This window comes from Serinus canaria, chromosome 13 (genome assembly GCF_022539315.1).
Source record: "Serinus canaria isolate serCan28SL12 chromosome 13, serCan2020, whole genome shotgun sequence".
Taxonomy (NCBI): Eukaryota; Metazoa; Chordata; class Aves; order Passeriformes; family Fringillidae; genus Serinus; species Serinus canaria.
Genome location: NC_066327.1, coordinates 16,806,425 through 16,829,691, shown reverse-complemented (window position 1 = coordinate 16,829,691; position 23,267 = coordinate 16,806,425). Strand labels below are relative to the sequence as shown.

The following is a 23,267-nucleotide window of genomic DNA, read 5'->3' as shown; positions in this document are numbered from 1 at the left end:
GTGACAGTGGCAGACACAATCCACACTCGGGGACGTGATTGACTTTGAAACCACTGCCAGGGAAGGCTGAATGAAGCAAGATGGGAATTCTGGCTGCTCTGAGGGGAAACAGCAGCAGAGGGAGGGGAGGAATTCCAGATGAACCGTGCAATGCTCCTGTTCCCAGCCCAGGACTGCCAGAGCCAGGAAAGGGCACACAGCCAAGCCCACCCCAAGGATTGCTGTGCAAAACTCATTTCAGACTGGGCCTGGGATGTGGCTGTGCCTTCCAATCCAATTTAAGGGCAGCCCAGCAGAAGGGCTGGGTAGGAGCCCCTGGGGAGTTCCCAAAGTGCCTCCTAAATCTGATTACCTGCATTTCCAAATGCTCTTTTCTGGGTGCCTGGAATGGTCTGTCACAGCCACAGAAGAGAAACATCGATGCAGAAGTGAGGACTGGAAATCATCAGCCCCTGCAGGAGCAGCCTCAAGCAGCTGGATTGGATAGGAATGGAATATTTGCAGGGCAGGATGTCACTCCCACATTCCCACAGCAAAAGTGCAGCTTCACTGGTGGCAAACCCAAAGCAAGGCTGGCTCTGGATCAGCTCCCAGGCCAGATCACCCACTCAGGATGCACTGAGCAGCAGATGGTGGCAAGGATCACCTTTGCTATGCCAAATAAATCAACCCAAACCCTCAAATGCCAATTTCCTGGTTTGAAATGAAGGTTGAAGGTAGAAAGATGCTCAGAGCTGCCCAACGGCTGGGCTCACAGGTGGGTGAGCACCACAGGCAATGGGAGGGATCCCAAAAATGGCAAATTGTGAAAAACCAGTAACATCACAACAGATGTGCTGAGAGTCCTTGACACCTTCCTGGAAATAACAAATTTCTGGCCAAAACATCTTGGGAATAACAAGGTTTTCTCTCCCACAGACGTTCCAAAAGCCTTAAAAGCAATTTTAACACAGCAACAGGGAGCTTTTCCACATTGTGACTTTACAATGGGGTGCTGCATACAATGCTTAAATAAATTCTCTAGCAATCAGAAAGGAAGAGAATTATTGAAAAGAAGAGCAAAGAAGTGAACCTAAAATTAAAATGCACTCACACAATTAGCTCTGAGTTGTAGATACTGCTGCCCCGAGGAAGAACAGAACATGACAATAATTGCTGAGGTTTTCATAGAATTTCTAACCCTAAGGCATGTGGAGCTCTTTGCACACGCTGATCTGCATTGTCTGAAAACACTTTGCTGATAAACCAAATTAATCTCTGGAGAGGAGAGAACCAACCCAACACATTCAAAGGTCAGTTGAAACAGAAGGAGAGTAGGTGGAGAGCAAAGTTCTATCACTAATAGAGTTTATTCAGGTACTAAAATTAGTTTTAAATCCTATTTTGGACCTCTGGAATGAGTGGAGAGACTGGCAAAGGACTGGGAGCTGGATTCAATAGGTGCTGCACTATGAGGGATGGCTGTGGTTTATCTAAATGCAGTTGGAATGTGGAGAACACGGGGCTGGGGGCTCTGCCCTGGCCATGGACCCCTAATTCCAGCTGCAAGGCAGACCCTGCCCCACCACAACACCCTCACTGCCCAAAGCACACATCGTGCCATTAAAGCAGACAAGATGAGTCACATCTCAGTCCTTACAAAGCTCCAGGTGCCCTGCAGAGCCTCAGCTCCCCCACCAGACACACACTGATGCAGAACTTCTGATCCTCAATCTTGCATTGGGCCAAAGGACAAAAAGGGCTTTAGCTGCCCTGTAATCTCTTTTTCCAACATCCAGGCACATTGAAAGAGATTATCTTTCAAAAATGGAAGGAAACTGTGCTATTGTAAAACTCTAATCCCCTCTCTCCTTTGTAGGAAACAAGACAAATATCTTGATTTCACTCAGCACAATTACAAGAAGCTTTTCTCTTACCAGAAGCTCTCTGCTCCCTCTGGGGAGGCATTTTTGGAGCTGGGACAGAGCTTCAGCAGTTCCTGCTCTTTGGGGAAGGAGGCTCCTCTGACACAGGGTGGTAACTTGGGCTTTGTGGAGCACCCACATTCCTGCACCTGAGGGTTCCTCTGCTCCTGAACCCTGCAGCAGATCCCAAATCTCCCCTAACTCAGCCCAAATGTGTCTGAGGGACCTCTGATAGTCACAGCTCTCTGTGCCCTGACAGCCCCTGGCACAGGGAATGGCACTGTGCAGGCTGGCACTGATGCCAAGCTGGAAAACCACGCCAGGGAAGATGGAACATAAGTTTGGTGGTAAATATTGGCAAAGCTTCATTAAAAAATTAAGAAAGCTCCTTCAAGAAATGACAAAACTCTTTTTTTAGTTGTTACTGAGTCTAATCATCCCCCATATTTTTAGAGAATCCCTTTCCAGGTTGGCAGCTAATGAAATTTAGGTGAAAATCAAATTACCTCTTGACTATTTAACAATATTAGCATTTCCAGGCAGCAATCAGATCCCCTCAGCTTGGGCTTGGTCTGGAGCCACTTCTGCTGGCACAGGGAGCTGATCCCTGAACTGAAACCTCTGGAGTGGAAAACACATCTTGAGCAACCTCTGGCTGCCCTGCCCTGGGCAAAACAAATGAAATATCACTGAACTCACCATTTTTAAATGCTCATCATTTGCTGTGTCTCTCAAGCTTTTCTCAGGAATTTCCAATAAAAGGATTTAGTGGGAATGTGCTTTATCAGCATCTTGGCAAGGGGGGAAACTCTTCCCTGGTGGTGCCATGAATAAAGGGACTGCTGGAGAAGGGGCAACACAGACCCCAAAGCTCTGCAGCTGCCACCAGCACAAAAATTCCACACTTGCCTCCAAAATCCCTCCAAAAATGCCCAGTGCAAATCCAGTGTGAAACAGGGAGTCTGGGGAACGGAGGGGAGGGCAGAGCAAGCCCAAAACACCCACCTGGGGTCCATGAACTTGTCCTGAAGGAGAAAGAGCCTCTCAAAGCTCTGACTCATCTTGCAGGATCATTAAAATTCCCCAAATTCAACCCTTTCCAACCCCCAGCACTGACTGTGCTGCTCTGCCTTGGGAACTCTGTGGTCTCTTCACCTGCCTGAGTGCCCAGGGAAGGATAAAGAACAGGAGGAGGAACAGGAGGAGATATTTTACCTGTCAGTCCAGATCCTGAGAGACCCGCTGGACACACCAAGAACAGCTCTGAGGGACAACCCCCGTGTTTCCTGAGCTGAGCCACAGCTGCAGCCCATGAAATCCCACCCTCAATGAAATCCCACCCTCCCAGGTGGGGTGGGATCACTGCTCCACCCCCAGCACCACCTGTGCTGTGGGAGTACCCTGGCTGAGAGCCACACATCACAGACCATTCAAAAACCATCACAGACCATTCAAAAACCATCACAAACCATTCAAACACCCACACAAGACATCCTATGGTTCCAGGATTCTGTGATCACTCATCCTTTTGCTCCACAGCATCTCTGACCACTTTCCTACCACCAGGGATTTATTTTTATTCCACTGGATCCATGGAGCTGTTAAACCTCTAAAAACTGGAGCCCGAGCTGCTGCACTCCTGTTCCAGTGGCAGCAGGGAGCACCGGGGCTCACTGCAGTTCCACCCCACCAAGGTGCTAATTTCTGCTTTTTCCCACTTTATTTCTCTTGGCTCATTCAAGAGAAAAATCAGGAAGTGTTTTCCCTTGGAGAAATTCAATTGACATTTGGAGAAGACCTCTCAGTGGTGGAAAAGGAGTGGTAAATAAACCTCTCACCAGAGCTTTCCCTGAAGAGAGCAATGCAGGGCTCTGAGCACTTCTGAGAGCAAATGGGAACACAGCAGAGTGACCTCCCTGACCCAGATGTCCCAGAGTTTGCCTGCTCTGATCATTGCTCAAATACATTTCACCCAAAGTCATCTTCTTTGCTATGGCAAAATTTCACAACTTGTTTTATGCAGGAATCCCAGCAATGCTGACCTGGCTCCCCATCCACTTGTGCTGTTCTGAGTTCAGTGATTCCTGGAGGCAGGAGTTTGTTGGTTTGTGTTGAATAAATATCTACTCGTGACAGAAGAAATGCAAACACTCTGTTTCAAGGGGAGCACGGCATTTTTCGGATGATTTTGGCTTTTTCAGTCTGGTGTTGCACAGAGCCCTGAACACCCAGACATCCCCATCTATTTACAGCTCAGTATTGTGCTAACTTTTGTCATAGCTGAGTTCAGCACAAGGTCTGTCCCTCTTGCCACTGCTCTCCCTGCTAGGGGACAAAAAGCAGCTGTAAAATCCCACTGCCACAACCTCCCCATTTGCAGAAACTTTTGGTCCCTTTCCTAAAGAAGATGCAGCAGGCAACATCCACAGGGTCGAGCTGTTCCCTTCGGAACAAATGATGCCAAAATTCAGACACAGCTTCTGCATTCTCCCAGCTCTTTCTGGGCACATCTCTGGAGGAACTGCACATATCTGTTCCCTACAAACCCTGGCTGTCTGAGCACCTCAGGATTGCTTTTGTCCCATCCCTTTCCAAGCACTGATACCACCAAGGTACTGCAAAATGAAAGCAATCCTGTACAAACTCCTCTTGCTGGTGGCTGCAGGCTCTGGGCAGCCCTGGGCTGATGCCTTCAGTTTGAGCTTTCCTATTTCCCAGACTCTGCCTTGGTGAATAACTCTGAACTCCCTAGAAAGTGTCAGCAAGGTCTCCTCCCAGCTCAGTCCCACAGAACAATCCTTGTCCAGCCCCAGCACCAAGGACACCGCTGCAGCTTCAGCCCAAAGAGTGCAAACAGCAGGGAATGGAGGAGAGCAACCTGGGAGGGTGGGACTGCATCCCCTGGAGCTGGGACTGGACACTGAACCCCAGCAGGGAAATGGAGCCAAACCTATCCAAGGGGGAGAACTCATGGCCAGGAGTCCATCTGGGGTGGAGCCAGGGCCGGGCTCTGGCACTGCCCAAGGATTTGAAGGCCTTTTCATAAATCCCTGCTTTATCCCTCTAACACTGCCCATCCTCTGCAGGCACAGGGGCAGACTCACCTCAGCACGTGCGTGGAGCCGTTGATGGTGGTGGTGGAGCAGGGCACGGTCTGGCCCAGGATGGAAGGCCTTCGGTAGCGCTCGTCGCCGCAGCACAGGATGATGAGGAAGGCACGTCTGAAAGCCTTGTTGAGGAAGGCGTAGAGGAAAGGGTTCAAGCCCGAGTTGATGTAGCCCAGCCACAGGAAGGCCGTCCACAGCTTGCCGGGCACCGTGTAGTTAATGAAGGGATCCACGATGTTGGTGACAAAGAAGGGGGCCCAGCAGAGGCAGAAGCAGCCCATGATGATGCACAGGGTCTTGGCAGCTTTGGTCTCTGTTTTCATGCGGTGGCTGCTGTGCTGGTCGGGGGGGCCCTGCCGTGGCTCCTGAAGGCCCTGCCGTGGCTCCTGAGGGCCCTGCCGTGGCTCCTGAGGGCCCTGCCGTGGCTCCTGAGGGCCCTGGTGTGGCTCCTGGTGGTGCCGTGGCTCCTGAGGGCCCTGCCATGGCTCCTGAAGGCCCTGCCATGGCTCCTGCTGGTGCTGCCATGGTTCCTGGGGGCCCTGCCGTGGCTCCTGAGGGCCTGGCCGTGGCTCCTGAGGGCCCTGGCGGGGCTCGGCCGGGTTCCCCGCGCGCTGCAGCAGGCGGATCTGCCGCGCGTGCGCCCGCGCCGTCACGTAGATGCGGTGGTAGGCCAGCACCATCAGCAGGAAGGGGATGTAGAAGGCCACCACGGAGCAGGTGATGGCGTAGGGCTTGTTGACCATGAAGATGCAGTAGGTGGAGTTGGAGGCCTTGTTGAACTGCCTTTGCTGGATCTGGGGTGCGGAGGGGAGGGTGAGGCAAGGAAGGAGGGAAGAAGTGGGAATCAGAGAATGGGTTGGGCTGGGAGGTGTCAACTCTGTGCTCATAATCTCAGTGCTATCAATCAATTTATGAAGCTTTCTCTACAGTCTCAGGCCAAATGTAGTGCTCTCTTGGGAGTCAGAGTCTCTCAGCACAGAAACTCTAAAATTCTCAGCGTCCAGGACTCCAACAGGGAGGGACCTTAAAAATCCTCTTGTGTTACTCCCTGTCATCGCAGGGACACCTTCCACTAGACCAGGTTGCTCCAAGCCCCATCCAGCCATCCTTGGACACATCCACAACCTCCCTGGGCAACCTGTGCCAGGGCCTCCCCACCTCCCAGGGAAGGATTTTTTCCCTAATATCCCATCCAACCCTGCTCTCTGCAGTGGGCAGCCTCTCCCTTGTCCTGGCACTACAAGCTCTTGCTTTTCCTACCAAGAGAATAATCCTGCCTCGTATTTAAGTGGGAGCAGCACAGGCCAAGGGGACCAAGGACTCCTGAGGTGTTGTCAGGGGCCAGCTGGGTTTTGCCTCCTTTCCAAAGACTCCTCACTGAACTCAGAGTGAATGTGGTTAAAATCCTCTGCCAGGCCACCCCTGTCCCTGTGTCAGTCCTTCCAGGACAGAGCCACCTCAACCCCTCCTAAAGATCCCTCCAGAAATTCAGCAGCCCCTCTGCGCTGGCAACAAGAAGTTTCTCCTTTTTTTCCCCCTTTCCCTGGAACTTGCTTTTTAGAGAAGATCCAGCACCCCCCCAGCACACTGGATGGGTGTCCCTGCTTGGCTACTCACCAGATCAATGATGCCAATGCTATTCCAGCCCTGCATGATGGGGAGGAAGGAGATGAAGGTGGGGATCACCCAGCAGCCCCCCAGCATCAGCGCGATGCGCAGCGGGGTCATCTTGTTCCTGTACACCAGGGGCTGGCAGCAGATGGCATAGTACCTGCAGGGCAAAAATGGGTCAGAAAGAAGGTTCTTCGTGCAGAAAAGCCAATCCTTTATTCCCATAACTCATTTTTCTGTAGTTTTCATAGACTTTGTGTTCGACCCCAACTGGCTGGCAGTTTTCCTGCCACTCAGTTCATTGGTTAGGAGGTATTTGTGTGTACCTGTTCAGACTTTTTCTGTTCACAGGTATTTATGTATTTTCTTTGTGGATTCTCATGGGACAGATCTTTTGTTATTAAAGGTGCAAACTGGTTTTCTTCAAAAGAAAAATTTGTTCCGAAAAATTTCTTCTGAAAAATTTTCAAAATAAGAAATTAACAGGCCTAAGCCCGGATTTGATAAAGCTTTTCTCTTAGAAGATTCCTACCTGTATGCAACACAAAAACGGGACAGAAACAGTCAGAAGAGACTTTCAAGCCTTCTAAAAATTAAATTCTAAAGCTCTTTCTCCAGCTGCCTTTCAAACCAGAGGGAAAACAGGAGTCTGTATCCTGCTTCCATGGGGCCTCTCACACGGAACTTGGGACATTTCCCCAGGTTTCACAGTGGCTGGCAGAGAAAAGCCACAGTTTTCTGCTTTCCAAGGAGAATAAGGCATAGGTAAATGCTGTGGGTTGTCTGAGGTGGCAGGGCAAGGGAGAAATCCCATATTCAGCCCTGCTCTCCCTCTGCACCGAGGATGTCCCCACCCTCCAAGGAATATCCCTTCCTTTCTGGCAGCCTCAGCTGAATTTCCTGCACTGGGCATTTATTTTGACAAGGCTGCAAAAGCTGTTAGCACAAATTAACAAAGTCTCCCAAAGCTGTGAAACTGGCAGTGAAATGAGGTGTGTTCTTCCATTTCCCAGGATTTCACCTCTTTTCCAGCTGGGCTTTAGCCTTCCCAAGGACAGAGCAAAGGTGTCTTTGCACCATCAAGGGGATGTGCCCTGAACTCTCCTCCCTCCTCCTGATCCATTCCAAATATCCCAAGTACAACAGGTCCCTGCTTCTAAAACAGTTATGACCTAAAATGTCTTCTCAAAGAGATAAGAAATCAAATTGTCTTTTTGTTTGATCCCTGTGCCACTCCCTGCAGGTGGATCTCTCCATCAGGAAGGAGTAGCAAACCTAAAACTGGAAATCTCTGGCTCTGAAATTGTTATTTATTCCTAAGAAGACCAGATCAGCAAATATCCAATTGCAGACTTTCACTGGTCCCGACCTGACAATCGGTCTCAGGTTCCCAATAGAATATTTTTTTCTCTTTAGATTTTTGGATTTCAGCACCCTCTGTAAAAAAATTTTATGAGGGCAGCAGAACCATGAATTAGAGGAATTAAATTAGCAAACACATGTGTGTGTATTAAAGAGCTGCTCTTTGAGCTGTGCATTTATTTCATCAAGATTTGAGTGGGAACCAAGAGCTTTGTCCTAAACAGGCACAAAAATACAAGAATTTCCATTTTTTCCTAAGGCTTTTTTTTTTTTTTAGAGTCATGTGGAGTCAACCAAATTGCTTTATTTTGATAAAATCAGATGATATATTCCACACAGAGGCTTGAAATAATATCAAAGTGTCAAAAGAAAACATTTCTTAAAAGTCTCTTTGAAACAAGATTCAAAATGTCACAGGGGAAAAACGCTGAAACAGGCATTCAACTCCTGCAATTTGATAATTCCTCTGTTCTCCTCTGGTTTCCTGTGTGCATGAAAAGTCAGCCTGATCCTCTGGAAAGCTGCACTTCCAAAAAATACGAATTGCCAGGAGCTGATCTTTTAGAGCTGTGGGTGAAATGTTCTTCTGGTGGAGCTCCAGCTCCCCTGGGGCTGATCCCTGTCCAGGAAATGACCTTGGAATTCCATCAGGAATTCTGGGGAGGTTTATTGGGACAGAGGGAGCTTCAGAGCTGCTCCTCTGACTCTGAACACAAAGGATCAATATTAAAAAATTAATTTAAACTATTTCATTGTTTCTGATCTCAAAGTCACCCACTGGAAGTGCTGGACATCAAAGGCATCAAAGCCAAGGCAGGAGAAACTCCATTTCTTTGCAGAAAGGGCAAAAGAAGAAATGCAATAAAGGAAAGGATAAAACCAGCCAAGCCAGCAGCTCGCCTTTGACAGGTTGGATAAGCAAACAGGAAGAGAAAACCACTGCACACTGATAATTAACTGCAGCAGGAAAACAGTTCTTGCCAGCAGTTTGAGTGATCCCATTTCTCTGCTCCTCTCCCTGCTGCAGCTGAAAGAATTACACTGAATTGTTCCTGCTATTAAAGGCCATTAGAGTAAAAATTATGCCTGTAAAAATGACACCTTAAGCTCTCATATTTCTTCCCTCCCAGTGATTCAGCAGCAATTTTCCTCCACTTTCACGTCAGAAGATTTTATTTTATTTCCCTTTGGCTGCTATCAGAACTTCCCCCGTGCTCAGCCAGCCCAGCTGGGCTCCTCCTGTCACTGTTTTGGGTGACAAAGTGCCCTGAGCAGGGTGTGGGTGACAATTGTGTGATGGGGAGGGAGGCAGAGGAGAGCAGCACCCACTCCTCAGAGCCCAGCAGGGTTTCCATCCAGGGAATCAGGTATCAGACAGCTGTGGGTGCCTGGGAGTCACAGCTGGTGCAGGAGCTGCTGGTTGGATGTCTGTGGTGGCCTGAGCATTTCAGCAGCTATTTATTCACTGGGAGAAATGTAATTCTATCTGTGAGGTTGTCAATATTCTTAGTCAGAGGCTGGAATAAAGACATGCTCTGTGTTGTGCTCCATTCCAAGCAGAGCTGTTTTCCTGGGCTCCCAAGGAATGGCTGTCACATGCTGCTGTGGCAGAGTGATGGATGAACTTAAAATGCAATACATACACATGATTAATACCATGTCCCGGCCCAATTAAATATTAATTCTCTCTATTATCAGTCAACTTCCTCACAAATGTTCACTTCCCTACTCCCTCCAGCAGAGCAGCTGATGTGAAACCTCCTCTCCTCTGCAATGACATTCTCCACTGAAGGGGAAACACAGGAATCCCTTCCCAGAGCTGCAGCTCTTCCAATAAAGCAAAGGTTATTATATTGTAACACTTCTCCTTTTCCTTATCAGACATTTGCCACCGGGGTGAATCAGGTGCTAACATTTCACAGGTGGCTGGAAAGAAGAAATCCATCATTTCTCTGGCCTCATGTCTCTCCTGGCCACTGCAGAAATCACAGAATTACAGGGAAGGTGTGGAATCCTCTGAACTACAGGAAGGGACTTGGGAAGGCACCTTAAAGATAATTTAATTCCTCCCCAGCCATGGCAGGGACACCTTCCACTATCCCAGGAGATCCAAGCCCGTCCAGCCTGGCCTTGGGCACTGCCAGGGATCCAGGGGCAGCTACAGCTGCTCTGGGCACCGTGCCAGGGCCTGCCCACCCTCCCAGGGAGGAATTCCTTCCCAAATCCCACCTATCCCTGCCCTCTGTCAATGGGAACCATTCCCTTGTCCTGGCACTCTCTTTCCAGCTTCCCCCAGGCCCTGGAAGGTCCCAGTTGGAAGCAGTTCCACAGTTCCTGCAGCTCCTGGATCTGCCTGCCAGCAGCACAATGGGCTGTGGGCCATGGCAGGGAATTATTGATTTATCCAAACACCTCCTGCATCCCCTGGCTGTGCCAAAGCTGCCCTGGAGTGCTCAGCTCCTGCCTCAGCTCCTCTGAGGCTCTGGCCCTGCTCCTTCCTGCCTCCTGGGCACTGCAGAAATGGAGCTGCAGGAGACCATTCCCTGTGCCTGGAGAGAAATGAAAGCATCTCCTGCTTTGCAGTGCAGTTTGGAGCTGGGAGCCTGCAGGCACTACCCTGCAAGGAGCTCTTCAGCTCTCCCAGACAGACAAATCCACCCCCAGCCTTATTAACAGCCTGGCTCTGGGGGTGGCCCACACTTCAAAGCATTTGGTGTCATGTGCATATGGAAAATGATGTACAGAGCATATGCTGGATCATCCTGGGGCCAGGATGAGCCACAGAACACTCACTGAGCACTCACACTGAGTAATATTTCACCCCCTTAAATCATCTAGGAAAAAAAGAAGCCAAAAGATAGGAAAACTGGGGGGAAAAGAAGGCAAAAGGATGGAAAAACTGGATAAGAGAAGGCAAAAGGATGGGAAATCTGGAAAAAAGAGGGCAAAAGGATGGGAAAACTGTGGGTGCTACTGGCTGTCTCCCAAAGTTAGGGTGCAAGTGTCAGTGGGAAGTCACTGCCCTTGTCCTTGTCCCTCAGGGAATCCAGACTGGGACAGAGTCTCCAACTGAGCCCTGACCAAGTGATGAACCTAAGGAGCCACAATTTCAATTTATTTGCGCCTTTGGGAAATTAATCCCACACTGCTGTTGCTGATATTTCAGTGAAAACAGGTTCTGGCCTCTGTATCACCAGATTTTAACATATTTTGGAAAGCACAGCTCTTTCTATTTTCCTTTTTCCCACTGAGCAAATAAGCTTTGGGCTCTCATTGTGCCAAAGAAAACAAAGTTCTGCATCGTTGGTCCAGAAAAAGAAAATGCCCTAAAATGATTATATCTAACAAAATTAAATTCTTATTAGAAAAACAATGGCCTGCTGGTGTTGAGATAATTACACTGAGAAAAATGCAAAAGAGAACAGTTAATTGGAGCTGGATAAATTTAGCAGGGCACACAAACAAATGTATGTTGCCAAATGGAGAGAGGGGCTCCTGATGGTCCCCGTGAGGCTGAGGTGTGTGAGGGGTATTGGCAGCAAGGGTGGTGAAATAAATGAAATATTTCTGGAGGGTTTGCAAAGATGGATAAAGGGCAGAGCGTCCCTCAGCCTGTGCTGCTGCCATCTGCTCTGGGATTTTCCTCAGTGCTCTCTGAGCTGGTGTCCTGCCTGGCAGGGACAACTCCACAGCTGTGTCACCTCTCGGTGTCACCTGCCTTGGGGACAGGCCCAGCTGGCCCTGCCTGCACTGTCTCTGTGCTCCCACCCGAGCTGTCAGATCCAGGTGAGACAGGCACAGGAATTCACAGCCTGGGCAGAGCTCCACCTGGAAACTGGGGCATTTAATCAGACTGTAGCCATTAATTGCTGCCAGCTAGCCAAAGTTTAATCACTCTCCCCACTAACCCTGCCCTGGTGGCCCTGGTGGCTGGGCACAGTGGCTTCCTCCCAGCCTGGGCAAACACCCTGTGCTCCCAACCACAGCCTGGGCATCCTTTGGGCACCAGGCAGTGCCTCGTGCCTGTCTGTGACCCAGGGGAAGGGGGCGAGCAGGGAATGCTGGGCTGGAGCCCCGGAGCAGGGCAGTGCCCACCCGTGTGCCCAGGGCCACGCTGTGTGCCCTGGCACAGGGACAGGGCTGCTGTCACAGGATGTCACCACAGGGCTTGGGAGGCTTTACAGCATCACCTCTCCCACGGGGCTGAGCTAATTTGCGTCCATTAATGGTAATTAATGTTTGCAAGCAGCACAAGGAGCAGCTGTCACTCTCTGGCTGCATCTGCCGTGCCTTAGCCCTGGCTTAGCAGGGATTTTGGGCTGGGCCTGAGCAGAGGATCAGTCTGGGATCAAAGGACACACTCAGGGCTGCTTTGTGGTGTGCAGGTGTCTGACACACTCCAGCAAACAGAGCAGCCACAGGAACACAGCCCTGGGGGGACCTTCCCGGGCTGGGGCAGCCAGGAGGGGGCAGGGGGCAGGCAGAGGATGCTCCAGCTGCACAAAGAGGAGCCAGATGTGCATCCAAACCCCAGCCCAAGGACATCTGGGACCTGTTTGTTCCTCTGTTGTTTTCTCCACGCCCCCCCCCCCCCAACGACTTTGAGAAGTAATTGCATTGCAAATTGGACTGCAAATATTGGAGGAGAAAATTGCCTCTCCTGACAGGTTCGCTGTGTTTGGAGGCTCCATCAGAGCTTCTGGGTCTGTTTATCTGCAGTGCAATTATTTTTTATTGCACTGGCACAAAGAATGGACATGTATGCATAAAACATGCAATAAATAAATATTTCAGGGGTAAATCTCTCTAATATATTAGAATATCAAAGAGATGATGAAAAAGCTTAAGGCAATGGCAGCAAACTTGGAATTCAGTGAGCCCTGAGATACCTTTGCTACCTTGGAAAATCCCTTTTCCCACTGAGACTGGCAGAGGCTGTCTGCAGTACTTCTCTCCCTGTGTCTGAGCAGTAAAATCAGTTTATTACGTGGTGAATTCTCCAGATTTTCTCCAATGCCTTTGAGAATTCAAGCCTCAGAGCTTGTTTCCTTCTTTTCCAGAGGCAGCAGTGGAAATAGATACAAGACTTTAACAGATAAAAGTCTTTTCAAGCAAGGCTTTGTGAATATGCTGAAGGGAATGGCTTTCAAACTGAGTCTTTAGGATTAGATTAACCACCCAGTTTTCCTAAAAAACCCCTTAAAACTCACACCTGCATGCCCTGAAATAAAACAGAAGGCAGGAAATAGATCACAGAAAAACTACCAAGCAGAAGCAGCAGACTCCCATAAATTCTGAATGAACACAAGAGCAAACAGCTGGAAAAATTGAATTAAGTCCTGGGAAGGAAGCAGTGCTGCCCCTGCACCCAGGGAGGATCAATGCTGGGCTGAGTCATCCTTTCCTCCACAAAAACCTCTCATTCATCCACCTGCTCTGCCCTTCTGGGGTCATCCACCACCCTCTCCTCATCTATTCTGGCCCCTTCACACTGTTCTCAATCAGTCCTCGCTGTGGAAAAAAACAACCCCAAACCAAGTAAAAAATGTCAGAGAAATTCAAGTTAATGCCAAGGGCTCAGGTGGAGGGGTGTCCCTAGAGCATCAACCAGTCCAGGCTGTCCCAGGATCTTGGGGACAGATAGGGACAGGGAGCAGGAGCTCTGGACATGGGGGTCTCCAGGAGGGCAGGAGAAAGGGGGAACCTCCTTTCTGTGCCCTCTCACAGGAGGTTCCTCATCCCCTGCTGCAGAACTGGGGCTGAAATCCCATTTTCCCTTCTCTCCACAACCCTCTCTATTTAATTAAGAGCCTGGAGAATCAAACTCCAACATTTCAGAGAGCAAGGTCGTGTCCAGAGCACGGTGCCCAACATCTGCTTCCCTGGTAATTGGCCCGGAGTGGCAATTTGTCAATGGTTTGAAGATAATGAGCTTCCCATTTGTGTTCCAGCCATCTAAACTTGCAGAGAAGGACAGGAGCTGTGGCTCTTGGATGTCAGCTTCTCTCTGGATACAAACCTGCCTGTGCTGCTGCCCTGCCTCCCACCCCACAGCACTGCTGCCCATCAACACAGAGGTTAAGCAACTTTTCTTTGGAGTCTGGCTGCACTCAGACTCTCAAGGTACTGAAATGCCACACATTTAAATATCAGCTGCCACAATAACAAGAATAATTATGGTTATTTTGGCCCTGTTAGCAATACTAAGTAAAAGAGTTTTTAAAGGTATTGAACTCTCCAACAGAACTCAAAACAAACTCCAAAAACCAACCTCTAAAAGTATTATCAGAATAGCCAAAATGTTTTCCACTGAGTGTTTATCTTGTGAAAAACTCTTATGGAAGTTCTGCCATTTACCCACAAATCTACAGACAGCAGTCAAACAGAATTGTTCACCATAAATTATTGAGGCTTTGGGCTTTGTTTTTCTGGTGGCAAGAAAAGTTTGAAAGAAAGGAAAGTTTTTAGGATCTCCCAGATCTGTGCCCAATCCCCACCTGGTCACCAAGAGCTCTGAATGTCACATCCATGTGACACCTCCAGGGATGGGCACTCCAACCCTCCTTGGGCAGCTCCAGGGTCTGAGCACCCTTTCCATGGGGAAATTCCTGCTGATCCACCCTGAGCTCCCCTGGTGCACTTTGAGGCTGTTTCCCTTCATCCTAGGAGCAGAGGAACCTCTCTGCTGGAACAACCCCCTGTGCACAATGTCCCTCCCTCTGCCCCAGCTCAGCTCCCACCTCTGGACACATCAGAGGTGTTTTTGCTCCAAAGGGGGAACAGAACCACACCTGGTCAGTGCTGCCAACAGAGCTGTGCCCAGAACAACCCAGGCCCTCCTCACAAATCTCATCCCCTTGCAAACTGCTCTGCCCTCAGCAGGATTCTCTCCCAATCAGCCCCTGGGAGGGATTTATTGCTCTGCCATTCCAAGCAGGTCCATCTCTGCCCTCTGGCAGCTCAGGATAGCCCAGAACTCTCCGAGCCTTGCAGCAGTGCCCCTCTGCAGCTCGTACCTGTCCAGGGAGATGCAGCAGAGGTGCAGGATGGACGCTGTGGTCAGCAGCACGTCCAGGGAGGTCCTCACCAGGCAGAACATCTCCCCATAGATCCAGTTGTCCTGAACCAGCTCCATGGCTCCAAAGGGCATCACCAGCACCGACACCAGCAGGTCAGCAAAGGCCAGGGAAACGATGAAATAGTTGGTCTTGATTTTCCTGCAAGGCAGATCACACAGTTAGGGTGGGTTCAGTGCAGCAGCCTCCACACATGGACAGAGATTCCAGCTGGAATTTGGGGTTAATCTGCTCCATCACACTAAAAGCTCCTCTCTAACACACTTCTCACTTCATATGGTCACCTGGGCTTGTTCCTGGTTTTTAAAGCTAAATATCCATCATTTTCCTGGCCTAAATCTTTCTGCTCATCCAGAGGAGGCAAATGGATGCTCACAGCCTCTGCACGTGGCTCAGCCTCCCACCTTGCACTGGAGACTCTGGGGTGGAAGAAAGGGCTTTTATTTTAACTTTTAAATGGAGAATATCCTTCCAGAAAGCAGTGAGAATAATCTAGACTGAAGCTGTAATTTTAACTTGAAGAGTACTTTTAAAATCACAACAATAAAATAGAATTAAATCCATTAAAAATCCCACGCAGCACATGAATAGAGGCTGTTAAATCTCCTAAGGCTAGGCTGACAATTCCCAGGGTTAGCAGCAGCCTTGAGACAGGAATTGTGCCTGTGACCCCCTCAAATCATGAGCAACATTTGCTAAGTTGTGCTGGTGCTCTCAACCACAACCAGACCTTGGTCTGTGTGCTCCTGATGAGCTCATTGGGAAATCTGAGATGGAAAGGGGCCAGAGGCCAACCTGTATCTCCAGGGAGTTGCTGCTTAGGGGTGCTTTTCACTGATTTGTCTCGTTTTCTACAGAGAATGCTAAAAAGATGAGGATGGGAATTAAAATGGTGCCAGCGCTGCGGGATAAGCCGAGGGCAGGGAGGGTCTGCAAGGCAGGGGCACTCCCTGGGGCTGCTCCTGCCCTTGGCTCACCTGGAGCCCCTGGGTGGGCTCACCTGAGCTGCCTGTCTGGGCACAGGGCCACCAGGACCAGCAGGTTGCCATCTCAACACCACGACGTTCGATGTTCGTGCATCTGGGACTTCACCCACGGTAGCTATGATATTTCCTGAAAAATCCCTTTGCCAGGATTTTTCTCCTGAGAAGCTGAGAGGCCTCAGAGGAAAAGAAAGAGAATAATTCTCTGCTGCTGTGGAATGCAACAGGTGCATCCTTGATTGGTCTCATGTGGTTGTTTCTAATTAATAGCTAACCACAGTCCAGCTGGCTCGGACTCTGAGCGTCACGAGCTTTTGTTATCATTCTCATTCTAGGCTTTTTCTTTCAAGCCTTCTGATGAAATCTTTTCTTCTCTTCTTTTAGTATACTTTTACTATAACATAATCATAAAATAATAAATCAGCCTTCTGAAACAGAGTCAAGATTCTCCTCTCTTCCCTCGTCCTGAGACCCCTGGGAACACCAGCACAACCCACGGCAGATCCCCGTTGTTCATCAGGCAAACAGTCTGTCTGCTTGCTCCTGAACAGCTTTTACAGGCAATTCAAACACCCCCAGTGCTCACAGTCACTGCTCTGGTCCCTACACCCCCAGCCTCTGCACCAGGTTTGTATTTCAGGAGAGTTGTTACTGCTTGGAGCCTCTGTCCGTCAGCCCAGACTGATTCATGGAGCTGGGCTGGATCTCTCCTTTCTCACTGGAGGAATGCTTTAAAAAAGCCCAGAGCAGCCTGTGCTGCAGCAGCCAGGAGGGGCTGTGTCCCAGGGGCTCACCTGAGCTGCCTGTCCCGGCACACGGCCACCATGACCAGCAGGTTGCCCAGGATGGCCATGAGGATGACGGCGGAGATGAAGGAGAGCAGCAGGATCTTCTCCGCGATGCCGAAGCCCTCACTCCAACTGGGGGGAGCCAGAGACAGAAGTGGGAGAAACAAGGCTCACTCTTGACATTTTTAAAAGTTTAACAAGGGATAAAAGGGACAGGAGACAGCTTGACAAAGTGTTAAAACAACTTTCCTTGTATACTTTTTCATTGACCTGATCAGATGCATATTTATGAAGATTATACATATTCAAATATTGCTTTGAGTTCTTTTACATGTTCTGGGGATTCTTTAGTTTTGTTTGATTCCTGACCCACCATTCAATAGTGCAGATTTGAGTTTTGGGAGTTGTGTATTTCATTTCCTCACAATGTACATAACATTTCCTCACAATTTATATGTCATTTCCTCACATCTCCATTCTCTTTACACACAAACAGTGATTTTCCATGCAGAAGAATTTTGGGTTTGTTTGTTTGGTTTTTTTCTGGAGTTTTCCCCATTTTTTTAACAAGGTTTTAGTATCATATAACCACAGAATGGTTTGGGTTGGAAGGGACCTTAAAACTCATCTCATCCCACACCTTCTGCTGTCCCAGGGTCTCCAAGCCCTGTCCAGCCTGGCCTGGGACACTCCAGGGACGGGGCAGCCACAGCTGCTCTGGGAATTCCATCCCAGCCCCTCCTCACCCTCACAGGGAAGGTTTTTTCCTTCCCTGTAACCTCAATTTCCCCTTTTCCATTCTGAACCCATCACTCTTTGTCACCACAGCTCCTGATGTGATGTGACAAGGACTAATGGGTTCAAACTTTCCTCAAGACAAGCATTTTACATCTTCAGTTTTAAAATCTACATAATGTTTCGCCTTTTTCTCTCTTCACTCTGTGCTACAAAACACAAAACAGTCTGGCTTTTTTTTTTTTACCTTTTTTTTCTTTTTTTTACTTAGTAATTTTTCCAGAGTTAGGGAAATGAAATAATTTTGTTGTCCAAGTGCCTAATTTTCCCCTACTCTGAGATCAATAATTCCTTTCAGTTAACAAAGAGGAAGAAAAGAAAAAGTAAGAATAGCACAAACTCCCCCTCCCCAGTGTCAGCCATATTTTAAATCTGCATTTCTACAAATAATTTGCTGTTAAGAAAAAGAAAGGAAGTTTTTGGGTTTTCTTTTTTTCAGAGCTTGCAAAAGAGAAAGAAACACCCAGCATGCAATAAATTCCTCATAAACCTGATTTTATGACAAAATTTTGAGTTGTTTTTCTCCTAAAGCTATTTCTAATGATATATCCTGAATAAACTGCATCCTGAACCTTCACCTGCTTGTGTGACTTTACTTTTACAGGTGGGGAAGGGATTTTTCCTGTTATCAAGTGTGGCTGGAGATAAACTGGCATTAAAAGCATCACTTGACACTGATTCAGCAGGGAAATTCCTTCTCAGCCTACAGAGCCGGTGCTGGACCCCCAGGATTAACGCTGGGAGATTGCCCAGGGCACTGAGAAATGGAACTGTTATTCTGCTTTACCTTGACTGGCCCTGGGGTCACTTTTCATTTACTAAACAACATCCCAGCCTTTTCACACTTTATCTCGCTCTCCTGATTTGGAGAAAAGCTGAAAGAGATTAGAACCTTCTGGCACACAGAAATGTTGAGTTTTACTCACCCAAACAAGCTCTGGAAGCCAGAGGAGCACAGCCCTGAGCCCCTCTCTCCAGACACTGCCTGGGGTTTTTTCACCTTTGTGCGTTTTAAATCCACATTTCCCACCCTGGGCTGAGGGTGGTGGCATCCTGGTGGCATCCCTGGGCAGAAGTGGTCACCACCAGGCTCTGAGCAGAGCCCAGCAGGGCAGGAACTCCCCCTGGCACACCTGGGAGAGGAACTTTAGCTCTGAAATCACTTTTGGGAGTGTTTCCCTCGTGCCATTTCCCACTGCTCCCCTGGGGAACATCTCACAGGCAGATCCCTCACTGGGGGCAGGAGGGATTTCATCTGGGCTCCTTCTGCCTCTGCAATAATCCATCATCAGGAATACATGTTAATTATTCAGTCTGAGTAATTCCAAGTTGTTAATAATGGAAGAAGTGGATATTGCTGCAAATTGAAATCAATGGTTTGCATAACATCTTTTATCAGATCCGAGGGCTCTGGCTCCCAAGCCTGCTCCCCTCTTTAATAAAGCAGAGATTGATGGGTTTGCTATTATGAGGAAATGAGATTCAGGCAAAATGATTGCTGGTTAGCAGGAATATAGAAATCACTTAAGGAAAAAGGTGAAATACTGATGGGGAATGAATGCTTAAAACCCACATATGGACATATTGAAAAAGCTCTTCTGCATAGTCATTAATGTGAAAGTAAAAAGAAGGGTAATTACTCTTTCAAGCTCAATTTTCACTCTCCTGTAAACACTCCAACTTTTCTAAACGAGCTCAAGTGCTTTTGCATATTTTCTGCAGCAGTTAAAGAGCACAGATCAGTCATGGGGGCAGAGCAGGCACCTTCCCTGGATCCCACTGCACACAGAGGGGAAACCCTGAGATTAAAACCCTCAGAAAGAGCTCTCCTGGTTTAACATTCCCTGGGTGTGGGGAACAGAGGGCTGGGCTGATCATTTCCAGCCAGGGCTTTTCCCTGGGTAGTGTTTCATAACCACAGAGAAGCTGGCATTGGCCTCTCCTCTTTCCTGCTTCCCTGATTATTCCTAGGCATAAAAAAACCATCAGCTCTTAGGCACCTACAAATCAAGATAAGCTGTTTATCAGTAAAGCTGATAACGTGGCTCAGTACAGAAACATGACAATAGGGAAGTGATGATTTGATCTCTGCCTTCCCAGCTGCTACCACATCCTTTTCTAAAATATTAATCAGAAGTCAGCATTAATCCAGAAGCATTTAATTTCCTTTAATGCCTTTAAATGCTGCACTGCTTCACTTCAGCCCGTGCAGATGGCAGGACAGCTCCCAACAGATCCCAGTCAATTATGTCCTTCACTTCTGTTTTAGAAACAGACTGAAATTAATTAAAGTATTGACAGGCCAGGGATAAACAGCACTCCACGTATCAAAATAACTCCATCATATGATTTGCTTATTTGAGAGTTTTTTTGAAATAAAAAATCAAATAAATTGTGGCAGTGGGGTGGGAAGGAAGGGATGAGGTTTTCTCCTTTTGAGCTGGTTTGAAACAAAACTCCTGATACCATCACCAGCCCTGGCCCGTGAATCTCCGGAGGCTGAAAGCTGCAGTGCTCCAGAGAATGAAGTGTTTTAAGCAGCTGATAATGATTAAAACCAATTGTCAGGATGAAGCAAAGAAGACAGGCTGTTTGAATGTTTCAGAAATTGCTGTGTGGGCTGGAGCAGTCAGTCCGTGCTGGGAGCACTCCCCAGTTTGGGGACAGGGACCTGCTGGGCTGCCACACATGGGGGGACCTGGGGAGACCCTGGGACCTCCAGCCCTGCTCCCACCTCAGCCTCCGGGACTGAATCTGGAATATCCTGAGCTGGGAGGGACCCAGAGGATCACCCAGCCCAGCCCCTGGCCCTGCACAGCCCTAAAATCCCACCCTGGGCATCCCTGGAGCAGTGTCCCATTCCCTGGGGAGCCTGGGCAATGCCAGCACCCTCTGGGGGCAGAACCTTTCCCAAAATCCCCCCTGACCCTGCCCTGGGCCCTGTCCCTGTCCCAGAGCAGAGACTGGAGCTGCAGACCCTGAGGGACATTTCAGCAGCCAGCCTGGATCTGGCTGTACATCTCCTTTCAGTGCTCATGGGTGATACCAGGTGCTCTGCCTGGAGAAGGGTTCAGGGCTCCTGCTGCTGTATTTTCGTAGAATCACAGAACCACAGAAAGCTTTGGCTTGGAAAGGATCTTAAAGAGCATCCAGCTTCACTCCCCAGCCATGGCAGGGCCACCTTCCACTAGAACTGAGTCAAGAATTTCTTCCTAACACCTAATCTAAATCCTTTTATTTGGTTTAAAACAGTGCCCCCTTTTCTCATCTCTGTCATCTCTATCTCCATCATCTCTATAATCTCTTCATCTCTGTATCTCTATCTCTATCTATCTGCATCTCCATCTCTATCTCTCTCTATCTCCATCTCTCTCCATCTCTCTCTCCATCTCCATCCCCATCCCCCTATCTCCATCTCCATCCCCCTATCTCCATCTCCATCTCTTTCTCCCATCCCCTCAGCCTCCTCCAGCTGCACAATCCCAGTGCCCTCAGCTGCTCCCCCACGGGCTCTCCAGACCCTTCCCCATCCCCTGTCCCTCCTGGGAGGCTCTCCCAAGCTTTAGAGAGATTGTTCCCCCTGTGGTGCCCAGCCTGGCCCAGGACTGGAGGTGATGCTCAGGGAGCTGCCAGTGCCCAGCCCAGCAGCCCTGAGCTCTGCTCTCTGCTCTCTCCCCAGCTGGCAGCAGCAGAACTTCTGCCTTTGCCCAGTGGGAACTGCATCTGGGGCTGAGCACTCATCCAGGACAAGGAGCTGGTTTGTCATGGTCTGAGCCAGAGGCAGGAGTTTGCACCTGGGGAATGAGCCAGGCCTGGGGAGCTCTGGGCTCTGCACCTTGGCAGGCAGCAGATCCCCAGTTAGTTACATAATTTACACCCACATGTGAGCAGATACCTCTGCAGGGCTGATGCATGTGAGTACAGCCCTCAAAACCCATTAGACTGTCACCTAGAATAAAGCTAAAATTAACTCATGAAATCAGCAGGAGATTAAGATCACAGTATTTACATGGAGCTGCTGCAAATCCTTTGGGAAAATAAAGGTTTAGGCTCACACCAAACATACTCTGAGTGCCCAGATTCCTCACAGAGCTGAGAATCTGAGAATTGTTGCCTCCTGCAATGGCCAGGTGCAAAACTGGGGTGCACAGAGCCCACAGCTCTTCAGGAGTTGTGCTGCTGCTCCTGGGCTCAAAGCATTCAATGCCCTGTCTTATTGCACCTTTTCCTGTCAAAATTCCCCCAAAATAAGCCCTGCCCTATGCCCAGAGATTTGTACCTCTTGATCAAAACCCCCTCTGACAGTTCTCAGTCATTCTCATTCTGACTTCTTTTTCTCAAACCTTTTTTCCCATCTTTGCCCAAAACCTGGGACTTTCAAGATGTTCAAATCAGAAACCACGAAGGTCCTGCTCTGCTTTTTCAAACAACATCTGCAGTCAGGAAAATACTGTTAGATGAGAGGCATTTAGTCAAGACCCTTGGAAGGGTCCTGGCACGAGGCTGGGTATTAAAATAGCCAGGCTGTGCCCTTTTCCCACTGCCTGTTTCCACCTTGGACAGCAAAAGACAAATACAGCTATTGGCTGTCTCACTTCTGATATTTCCTGGAGAGTTTCCCAGTTTCAAACCTCCAGAGGAAAAAAAAAGTTCCTTGCAGTTACCCCTGCTAATGGAACTCTTGGCACAGATAGGATAAAGCATTGATTTCTAAAATACATTTTATTTGAGACCCTCCCCGACCCCCTGTGGGACTCTAAGCCACACAGAAACAGTTCCCAGCTCATTTTGAGCTTTACTATAAAAAAAGCAAAGTTTATTAAAGATAATTCCAGTGCTGGCACTGGAAACCCCCCAGCCCCTGGTGCTCACCAGCTCATTTTCATGCCCTCCCTGGTGTGGGGGCTCCAGACAGGTGTCCTCTCCAAGCAAGGCCATGGAATGCCCTTGACTCCAGAGCAGAACACTTGGATTCCTTGGTTTTCTTTTAGCTAAACCCCCTCCTCCATCCCCAGCTAAGTGCATGTTCTGAATACCCTCCACCAAGCCCCCACCACATTTCTCACTCCAATAAACAGGGGAGGAGGCCCAGGTGCTCTGAGGATGGGCAGGGCAGGCTCAGCTCAGATGGAGCTGATGCCACCCAGGGTGCAGGACCAGCCTGGGAAGCTCTGGGAGTGTTTGTTAATTGTTTAATTGGGGCTGAGCAGGGCAGGAGCTCCCAGCAGGGAGGAACTGATCTGCTGTTGTGGTGCGCATACCAATTTCCAGTTGTGTTATCTTCCCTGTTTGTATTGTTCTCCCCATTTTGTAATGTTCCCCCCAGTTGTAATCCTAAGCCTATTTTGATGGTTCAGTCCTGGTTTCCCCCTCTCCCTGAAATGGTTCCCTCCCAGTCTGGGCACACTGCCATGCCCTTGTCTCCACCCCCGTTCCCATAGCAACCACCCCACTTGTTACATTTTCCCCTCCTCCAGGGCCCTGTCCATCTCCTGGGGCCCTGCCCATTTCTCCAGAAACTTCTCCCTTTCTCACAAGGTGATTGGGCAGGTGCTCCGGGCCCCTCCCTAGCTCTTGTATCATTGGTTCTCGCCCGTGTCAGTTATGTCCGATTCCCCTCCTCAGTTTCCCCCATTGGTTC

At 49.0% G+C, this 23,267-nt stretch overlaps 1 protein-coding gene across 1 annotated transcript in view; it reads right to left on the bottom strand.

The window, feature by feature from the left end:
- The window catches only part of HTR4 (5-hydroxytryptamine receptor 4), a 32,187-nt gene extending 14,879 nt beyond the window's left edge, over window positions 1–17,308 (bottom strand). The window contains exons 1-6 of the mRNA XM_050979868.1: window positions 17,301–17,308; window positions 16,838–16,963; window positions 15,001–15,201; window positions 6,629–6,782; window positions 5,567–5,805; window positions 5,009–5,380 (exon numbers count right to left, since the gene is read on the bottom strand). Of these exons, the coding sequence (XP_050835825.1) occupies window positions 5,009–5,380; window positions 5,567–5,805; window positions 6,629–6,782; window positions 15,001–15,201; window positions 16,838–16,963; window positions 17,301–17,308 (1,100 nt within the window). The remainder of the gene's footprint in view (window positions 1–5,008; window positions 5,381–5,566; window positions 5,806–6,628; window positions 6,783–15,000; window positions 15,202–16,837; window positions 16,964–17,300) is intronic.
- Between the last annotated feature and the right edge of the window lie 5,959 nt (window positions 17,309–23,267).